The sequence below is a fragment of the Parambassis ranga genome, chromosome 14 (assembly GCF_900634625.1).
Source record: "Parambassis ranga chromosome 14, fParRan2.1, whole genome shotgun sequence".
NCBI lineage: Eukaryota > Metazoa > Chordata > Actinopteri > Ambassidae > Parambassis > Parambassis ranga.
In genome coordinates, this window is record NC_041034.1 from 5,117,132 (window position 1) to 5,127,174 (window position 10,043).

Genomic DNA, 10,043 nt, shown 5'->3' on the forward strand with positions numbered 1-10,043 from the left:
GTTTTAAGTCTAGTCTTAAAGGTGGAGGCAGTGTCTGCCTCTCGGACCCAGATTGGTAACTGGTTCCATAGTAGTGGTGCCTGATAGCTGAAAGCTCGTCCTCCCATTCTACTTCTATGAATCCTAGGAACTACAAGTAAACCTGCACTCAGATATCTGAGTGTCCTATTATGAACATATGGTACAATCAGGTCCTGCAGATACAATGGAGCTAGTCCATGAAGAGCCTTGTAGGTTAGAAGAAGGATCTTGAAGTGTATTCTTGAGTCCACTGGGAGCCAGTGAAGAGACGCTAGAACAGGAGAGATGTGATCCCTTTGGCTGCTTCCTGTCAGAACTCTAGCTGCTGCGTTCTGGATCAGCTGCAGACTGTTGATGGAGTAATGTGGACATCCTGACAATAAAGAGTTGCAGTAGTCCAGTCTTGAAGTGACAAAAGCATGGATGAGCTTTTCAGCATCACTCTGAGAGAGGATGCTCCTTTTAATCCCTCAACTAGATAGCTAAGTCAATAGATAAATAAATATCATATAAATAAAATCGAAATGTAAGAATAATAATTATTTAATACATATACAGGAAAGAAAAAATACCAATAACAACCTTATATTTTTTTATTGTAGGTTTATTGACAAAATAAATAAAAACAAAGATTGCAGAAATTGTGTACTTTAAAATGGACACTTGGAACAGTTTTTTTTTTTACTTAAATGCATTGTGTAAATATCAAGTTCATTACATGAATTATATTTGAGAAGACAAGCTTATTCAGTAGGATTTCAATATTAAACTTCAGCCTTAACTTCACTTAGCTTAGCATTGAAGCTGGAAACAAAGAAAGGTATGGTATAGGTGGTATCAAACAATAACAGTGAGCTGGTGAATAGGATTTGTCTTGATAAGACCACCAGATGGCAGTAAGCAGGAACACCATAACACATGAGCACCAAATATGATATTTCTTTGCATCTTATATGAGTCTCCACATTAACTGGTGGTGTTGGCTCGTGGCTTGTGGATGCTGACTTTCTTGCGGGTGTTGTCGGTGCAGCGCTGCAGGATGAGCTCCGGACTGGGCCGTGGTGGGATGACCGGAGCCTCCTTCTTAAACTCACTCTCAGAGGCAGAGCCAGACATCTCAGGGATGTTATCTGTCGGTCAGGAAAGATGAAATGGTCAGGTGCTCAGATAGGTGTTGAGGATCTCTGTCAGAATGAACATGCTTTCTTTACCCTGGTTCTTCCTCTCTTTTAGTGGAGACTTAGCAGAGTTCCTCTGTGGCTGGCTGAGGCGGCTGCCCTTCTGTTGGAGGTATCGGTAGCTGTTCCTACGGTAGGTTTCCTGGCTAAGCCGCCGCCGACCCTTGCTGTGGATGCTCTTTGCATTTCTGATGGTGGTCCTGAAAGAGTAACACACACACATGCTGAGCCCACATATTTAACCTTAGTTTTTGAAGCCTGCAGTCTGATAAGTTGTGCTAAATCTAATTTTAGGACAGATTTTGAAAGGAGGAGAAATGAAATCAACAGCTGTGGTGCAGCAGACCGAGGACACTTCCCCTTTAATGAGAGGTGACACAATCGAGAACCAGAGTGGCAACAGAGGACCTACGTGCAAACCTGCACATCTCTGTGTGTCAAACACAGATGGTCCTTAAAGTGGGAGGTCTTTTTGCTTTGGTCACAGGACAGGTTTTGACAAAATTAGCATATAAAAACTTGAGTTACGTCCTCATGTGACCTTTGATTGCTAAATTCCAATCAGTTTATAAAGTAAATGTTGAGCAAACCTGCGAGGTGGTGGTTTCTGTCCCTGCAGGTTTCTCTGCGCTGCTTCGTAGTTTTCTCTTTTTCCACCCTTCTGCAGGAACATAGATGGGAAATGACCGGTCTCGTCTCCTTTCCTGGACAAAACAACATCAGCTGAGTCAGGGTGAGAAGTACTTAAACAATGAGGAACATCACAGGAACTGTGTGGCATCGCAGAAGATAATAAATCTGTTTATAGACACGCACTGTGGAGAGTCAACCTGACTGAAGTTCTTGTGTCTAATTTGAAAACATGCAAAACAAAATGTCAACTTCTAATGTGTGTGTGTGTGCAGATCCTACCTGACCACCCACCAGCCGTCCAGCAGCTTGTGAATGACCTCTACTGTCTCACCGACCTCCAGGGAAATCTCATCTTCCTGCTCCGCCTTGTAGACCTGAATGGTGACGTGCAGCTCTCCTGCAGGGACACGCACACACACAGCATGTTAAATGAAACACACACAAATAAAAGAGAAGATCTACAACATGTCCTGTAGCAGTGCTCACCCTCGTAGTCAGGCTCGGCCTCCTCGGCCTCCTCAGGTCCATCCAGAGGCTCCAGGTAGGATGCAGGAACCCACCCTCTTTTAGCCTCACACTGACAGAACCACCAACCTAACACAACAGTAAAGAAAACACACACTCACACACATGGATCACAGATGTTTCAGTAGTTCTAGTCTCTGGAAATGATACAGAGAGATACAGAGGTTAGCGGTTCAATCCCCCCCTCTGGCTGCATGCCAGTGCGTCCCCTAAGCTACCCACAAGGCTTTAAGTACCTTTAATGGTTGAAAAAAAGTGCTATATAAATATATACAACTTCTTATTTTCTCACCATTTTGATTTTTCTCTACGATCTCCACCAGGTCACCTGTGTGCAGCTTGAGCTCATGCTTGGACGTCTTTTCAAAGTCTGCGATCACTCTGTAGCTGTCCAAGATGATCGGGCCCGAAATCTCTACGAAGGTTTTTTATTTCATTATCAGAGGATGTCAGTGCATGAAGAGTCATTTTCTCAGTTAGAGATGATAAAACTGCACAGTGTAGACACTTTGAAAGGACAGCTGTTCTTACCTGATGCATTTCCTCGGGTCAGCTCCCTGGACTCCACAAACGTCTCATTTCTTTTCAGTCTGAGGAAGAAAATTTCATTTGATTTAGATGCATTTTGGTTTTTAGGTTTTTGACAGATCATCTGTCTGCAGTGTGTGTGTGTGTGACTGACGTGTTTGGTGCAGGCGGGTTCTCGTCCTCTGGCCGGACCTTGAGGAAGTTGGAGAGGTGTTTGCAGCGGGAGATGTGAGGTGGCAGGTTAACCAGTGCGTGGCAGTACTCAGCCAAAGTGATCTTCCTGGATTCTCTGGACTTCTCTGTGTCCACCCACCGTGGAGCTGAGGACGAAAACACACACACAGAGAGGAGGCCACTGAGAGGTCAGAGAGATAGCCTTTAATAATGTCGGTGTCTGTTTACAGCCGTTGCATCAGGATGGAGGTTTTCTGTTACTTTCTTCTTCTTCTTCTTCTTTTTCCAGCAAGCGTGTCGTAATCAGTTTCTCAAGAGGTTTGTGTAAAAATTGTGTTTCTGTTTTTATCAAAAGTGGCCTTCAGGAACTCAAAAGTTAAGTTTTCTTGAAGGCGTTTCTCTGCTCTCCTCTGAGCATTGTTCATGTTGGGCACATATGTCTCAGAGTGAAACTAATCAAACAGGAATTTCCCCCAAAATCTGTCCAAAACAACAAAATCAAGATGTCTTACCAGCACGCCCTGCTTCACTTCTTTTGTGTCTGGCTCTCATTTAAGGAATAATACACTAAAAGTTCAAAGCTTTAATTCATGCATAAAAACTAGGACGTTCTCTGACATTATAAAATTATGACACATTTTGAACTTATTTTTGTTGCATAAGGAAAAACGAGAAGTGAATTTGACCACATGTGTTTGATAATCGCAGGTGCTTCCTTAAAAAACAGTAGATAAATAGATTCTTTATTGATCCCCGAGGGGAAATTCAGGTTTCCATTAGCAACAGCATAGGAACAGACTGCACAGCATGCATCAGTGTAATGTTTAAATACAGTCTGTCAGTGTCTTACCAGGAAGTGACGGGATGATTCTGTCCCTTTTTTCTATTTGACCGGCCTCAATGGGAAACATCTCCTTCAGCGATTTCTGTGACAACAAATCAAAGTTGATTTGGATTTAGTCAGCACAACTTATATTTTGCAATGCAAAGGAACTCACGTGGAACGTGTGTATTTCAGGATACGTCCTGTAGATTAGCTTCTCAGAGAGGTCGCTCCATTTCACCATCAGCATGTAGACCTGCACACACACACACACACAGAACATCATCAGCAACGATGGACTGTGCTTAAAGTCCTAAACCTCAGTTCAATAAGCACAGTTAGTTATTATCTGTGCTCAAAGGATGAAAAGTCTCCCGCCTTACGTAGTGCTGACTTGGGAAGAAGCGCTTCTCGAAGCCCAGCAGCTCCACATGTCTGACGTAGATCTCGTCCATGCTGAGAGGTGGCAGAGCCCAAATGACAGCACAGCAGCAGAAAGGAGGCCTATATAGATTATGTAGGTGTGTGTGTGTGTATGTGCTGTATGTCATCAAGAGTCACTTCCTCTTTGCATGTCATCACACAGAAGAGAAACAAGGAAATGGTACTGTTGCTATCGGTTGTTACAGTTTTTTCTGATTGCTTAAGCACATTTCTGTAACTATTGGCTATTTGTGCAAAACTCTACACACAAATAAAAAAAACCTTACACCAAATCAGAAAAACACTGTAGGTCTCTTGCAAAAGCTAATACATCTTGCTTAACTCTTCAAACCTTTGTAAAAATTGTATTTTTTAACACAAACCATCATATTACTAAGCACACATTGTGCCAACTACACACTGATGGTATTAACTAAAAAACACATCTGGCTTTGGCTTTCTCTGTGCACAAGGTATGTCAGTTTGAGGTCCAACTTGTTATCATAAACAGATCTAGAAACACACAGGGATTCAAATTTCAAGTATGAATGTTTATTCACACACATCAAAACAATCACAAGAAAACATACAATTTCACTGAAAGAGAGAGAGAAAATCTCTTGTCGTCTCTCTGGGTCCGGCCACAGAATTTCATCAACATCACATGCAATGTCTTCTAGTCCAAGGCACCGGGGAACATGTCTCCTGGAGTGCCGTATCCAGGCCTGACATGATGCCTGGTCCATATCCTCGCATGCCTCCTTCCAGATGCTGGATGTCTAGTAATTCTGTGGAGTAACAGTTTCAGTTTTACATGTACAGTATTGTTGTTTTTCTCATTAGAGTAAGGTACACCTACAAAACAGTTCCTTCACAAAAGTGTGAGGGAACTGTACTAACCGATTCTCATCAATATGTCCTTATGATGCTTGCTACAGTGTAGCGGCTCAGGCTGAACCCGTTGTCCGGCTTCCCTCAGGGTCATTCCATGGTTGATCACATGATCCACTATTGTAGCTCTGATGACATCAGTAATTCTATTTCTTCTTACCCTTCCTCCTTCCTCTTCACCTCCTCGTCCTCTTCCTCTAAATTCACCTCCTAGTCTTCGTCCTCCTCCTCTTCCTCCTGCTTCCTCATGTCCTCCTCCCCTCCATTGTTCTCCACACTGAAGCTTACCTGTGTCTTATTTACAGAGCTCATGCTGATTGCAAAGTGAACTAATGATCTAAAACAGTTTTCACATGTGACAGTGTAGCCAGACAGTTGGCAAAATAGTGTAAATACCAGCCATAAATGTGTGTAGTTTTACTAGGAGTGTGTTGATCATTTGGAAATTGTGTGTAAAGCAGTGAGTTGTGTTTACAGTTCAGCAAAAAGAGTGCTGTGAAGTGGATTATATTTATACAATTGCAAATTGTGTGTTACAAAAGTGCAAACTGAGTGTAAAGCAGTGTTTTTGCTTTTAGTTTTGCAAGTGAGTGATTTTGCTATAACTATTAATAGTTTTAGAAAATGTGCTATAAGAAGTTTGTTGATGAAGATTCTCAGTCATCCAGGTCATCATAAGTAGAGAAGATTGAAGCAAGGCGTCTGGACTTGTAGAGTTTTCTAGAAGACGTTTCGCTGCTCATCCAAGCAGCTTCATCAGTTCTAACTGTTTGGTGGGGAAACATGGTTTATATGTGGTTACAGACCTATGTGGCTGGGTCTGGGTAAAAAACTTCAAAACAATAGCACTAAATGTTTCCATACTTACCTGTGATGATCTGGCTGACTGGGCCAGGTGTGTCTAACGACTGGCTAACGACTATGAAACTCAAACACCTCAAAGACAAAGGACACTCCTTTGAGGACAACAATGTTCACATTTTAGACAGGGAGGAAAGGTGGTTTGAAAGAGGAGTCAAGGAAGCCATCTATGTTAAGCTGGACCTTCCCTTAACAGAGGTGGTGGCCTCAGACATCATCTTTCTACCACATACAATAATAAGAATAAGTTGCATTATTAGCATGATAAACAAACAGGAAGTTGTAGCCAGTGGTAAATTATTAAATGTAAAAAAAGGGAAAGCTGTAATTTCAGAATTCCCCTTGTTTTCATCTGAGTAGAAAAAGGGGGAATCACCGTGTAGATTTACACACTTAGTCCACCGTGTCACACAGGAAACACACTTTCTTTTTCTCCAGCAAGCAGACAGGTTTTTTTCTATTTCGGTTTCACATGTGGCCTTTCAGAGGGGCTTTCAGCAAAACCTGTGGTCTCCAAAATTCTTACAACAGGCCAAGAGGAACAGCAACACCACAAAAAAGAAACACAAACAAACCCAAATTTCTTCACTGTAACCACATATATCTGAAAAATACTGCATCACTAAGACACAGGATTTTTGTTTGTAGAAAGATTTCCATTTCAAATCAAGTGAACAAAGCTTTAGTGTGTGTATTTGCAGAAATTAGAGACATCCAGAGTCACATTTCTGTCACTGAGGAGAAAGGAAAACACTAATTCTATCATTTATCACTCAACTCAAAGGAGGTCATACTTGAAAACGATGAGACCAAATACTCCTGACATGACATTACAGTTTTTTCTGATTGCTTAAGCACATTTCTGTAACTATTGGCTATTTGTGCAAAACTCTACACACAAATAAAAAAACCTTAAACCAAATCAGCAAAACATTGTAGATCTTTTGCAAAAGCTAATACATCTTGCTTAACTCTTCAAACCTTTGTAAAAATGGTATTTTTGTACCACACAGTTAACACAAACCACCATATTACTAAGCACACAATGTGCCAACTACACACTGATGGTATTAACTGAAAACACATCTGGCTTTTGCTTTCTCTGTGCACAAGGTCTGTCCATGTGAGGTCAAACTTTTGTCATAAATAGTTCTATAAACACACAGGGATTCAAATTTCAAGTATGAATGTTTATTCACACACATCAAAACAAACACAAGAAAACATACAATTTCACTGAAAGAGAGAGAAAGAGGGAAAATCAGTCTCATTGTCTCTCTGGGTCCGGCCACAGAATTTCATCAACATCACATGCAATGTCTTCTAGTCCAAGGCACCGGGGAACATGTCTCCTGGAGTGCTGTATCCAGGCCTGACATGATGCCTGGTCCATATCCTTGCATGCCTCCTTCCAGATGCTGGATGTCTAGTAATTCTGTGGAGTAACAGTTTCAGTTTTACATGTACAGTATTGTTGTTTTTCTCATTAGAGTAAGGTACACCTACAAAACAGTTCCTTCACAAAAGTGTGAGGGAACTGTACTAACCGATTCTCATCAATATGTCCTTATGATGCTTGCTACAGTGTAGCGGCTCAGGCTGAACCCGTTGTCCGGCTTCCCTCAGGGTCATTCCATGGTTGATCACATGATCCACTATTGTAGCTCCGATGACATCAGTAATTCTATTTCTTCTTACTCTTCCTCCTTCCTCTTCACCTCCTCGTCCTCTTCCTCTAAATTCACCTCCTAGTCTTCGTCCTCCTCCTCTTCCTCATGTTCCTCCTCTAATTCTCACTCTTCTCAGTTTCCTTCTCCCTCCATTGTTCTCCACACTGAAGCTTACCTGTGGCTTATTTACAGAGCTCATGCTGATTGCAAAGTGAACTAATGATCTAAAACAGTTTTCACATGTGACAGTGTAGCCAGACAGTTGGCAAAATAGTGTAAATACTAGCCATACATGTGTGTAGTTTTACTAGGAGTGTGTTGATCATTTGGAAATTGTGTGTAAAGCAGTGAGTTGTGTTTACAGTTCAGCAAAAAGAGTGCTGTGAAGTGGATTATATTTATACAATTGCAAATTGTGTGTTACAAAAGTGCAAACTGAGTGTAAAGCAGTTTTTTTGCTTTTAGTTTTGCAAACTCAGTGAGTGATTTTGCTATAACTATTAATAGTTTTAGAAATTGTGCTATAAGAATCATTGTTAGTGTTTAAGCAATCAGAAAAAACTGTAACTGAAAACACATCTGGCTTTTGCTTTCTCTGTGCACAAGGTCTGTCCATGTGAGGTCAAACTTTTGTCATAAATAGTTCTATAGAAACACAGGGATTCAAATTTCAAGTATGAATGTTTATTCACACACATCAAAACAAACACTAGAAAACATACAATTTCACTGAAAGAGAGAGAGAGAGAGAGAAAATCAGTCTCATTGTCTCTCTGGGTCCGGCCACAGAATTTCATCAACATCACATGCAATGTCTTCTAGTCCAAGGCACCGGGGAACATGTCTCCTGGAGTGCCGTATCCAGGCCTGACATGATGCCTGGTCCATATCCTCGCATGCCTCCTTCCAGATGCTGGATGTCTAGCAATTCTGTGGAGTAACAGTTTCAGTTTTACATGTACAGTATTGATGTTTTTCTCATTAGAGAAAAACTTAGAGTGAAGGAACTGTACTAACCCATTCTCATCAATATGTCCTCATGATGCTTGCTATATTGTAGCGGCTCAGGCTGAACCCGTTGTCCGGCTTCCCTCAGGGTCATTCCATGGTTGATCACATGATCCACTATTGTAGCTCCGATGACATCAGTAATTCTATTTCTTCTTACCCTTCCTCCTTCCTCTTCACCTCCTCGTCCTCTTCCTCTTCCTCCTGCTTCCTCATGTCCTCATCCTCCTCTAATTCTCACTCTTCTCAGTCTCCTTCTCCCTCCATTGTTCTCCACACTGAAGCTTACCTGTGTCTTATTTACAGAGCTCATGCTGATTGCAAAGTGAACTAATGATGTAAAACTGTTCTCACAAGTGACAGTGTAGCCAGACAGTTGGCAAAATAGTGTAAATACCAGCCATAAATGTGTGTAGTTTTACTAGGAGTGTGTTGATCATTTGGAAGTTGTGTGTAAAGCAGTGAGTTGTGTTTACAGTTCAGCAAAAAGAGTGCTGTGAAGTTTATTATATTTATACAATTGCAAATTGTGTGTTACAAAAGTGCAAATTGAGTGTAAAGCAGTTTTTTTGCTTTTAGTTTTGCAAACTCAGTGAGTGATTTTGCTAAAACTATTAATAGTTTTAGAAATTGTGCTATAAGAATCATTGTTAGTGTTTAAGCAATCAGAAAAAACTGTAAAAAAAAAACATGTAGACGAACCAGAACACTTGTGTATTTTCTGCCTGTGTATATGAACAGAATTACCGTGGCGTTGTACATAACGGTTTCCGTAGTGTAGTGGTTATCACGTTCGCCTCACACGCGAAAGGTCCCCGGTTCGAAACCGGGCGGAAACATCGTTTTTGTTTGACTTATAACACCTGAGAAAATACATTTGCCATAATGTTAGTGAGCGTATGGCTTCTACACTTAAAACGTTCTAAATGAACATACATTGATACGTGGCTGCACCTGGGCAGCAGGTTCGTTGTTTAATCTCTAGTCAGCAATACGTATACAGTTATCTTGTCTTCTCCTCTTTTCCCCGTGAAGCAGCAAGGCAGGTTTCCGTAGTGTAGTGGTTATCACGTTCGCCTAACACGCGAAAGGTCCCCGGTTCGAAACCGGGCGGAAACACATCTTTTGTTTCAGATAAATTGAGAAACAACACTTAATATCAAACACGCTTGTTTCAAAAGGAAATATCTAATTTATTTTTATTGTTACACATTTTCTGAAGAAAGAGAGAGAAGAGAGAATCTTGAAAACCTCAAAAAAACTCTTGGATCATGTTTGTCATGTGTAATTTATGCATTCAGGTATTAG

The 10,043-nt window shown here is 41.1% G+C and overlaps 1 protein-coding gene and 2 non-coding genes across 3 annotated transcripts; 2 read left to right on the forward strand and 1 right to left on the reverse strand.

The window, feature by feature from the left end:
* Positions 1-622: 622 nt before the first annotated feature.
* ncf1 (neutrophil cytosolic factor 1) lies at positions 623-4,414 on the reverse strand. The gene is made up of 11 exons (XM_028421048.1): positions 4,266-4,414; positions 4,058-4,138; positions 3,910-3,985; positions 3,040-3,205; positions 2,889-2,947; positions 2,650-2,772; positions 2,319-2,426; positions 2,112-2,229; positions 1,790-1,903; positions 1,233-1,399; positions 623-1,151 (listed from the first exon to the last, which is right to left on the reverse strand). The coding sequence occupies exons 1-11, from the start codon at positions 4,335-4,337 to the stop codon at positions 988-990; spliced, it is 1,248 nt and encodes a 415-aa protein (XP_028276849.1). The 5' UTR covers positions 4,338-4,414; the 3' UTR covers positions 623-987.
* A 5,087-nt stretch (positions 4,415-9,501) lies between these two features.
* trnav-cac (transfer RNA valine (anticodon CAC)) lies at positions 9,502-9,574 on the forward strand. Its single transcript has one exon. It is a non-coding gene; the product is annotated as a tRNA-Val (tRNA).
* Positions 9,575-9,781: 207 nt separating this feature from the next.
* trnav-aac (transfer RNA valine (anticodon AAC)) lies at positions 9,782-9,854 on the forward strand. Its single transcript has one exon. It is a non-coding gene; the product is annotated as a tRNA-Val (tRNA).
* Positions 9,855-10,043: the final 189 nt, after the last annotated feature.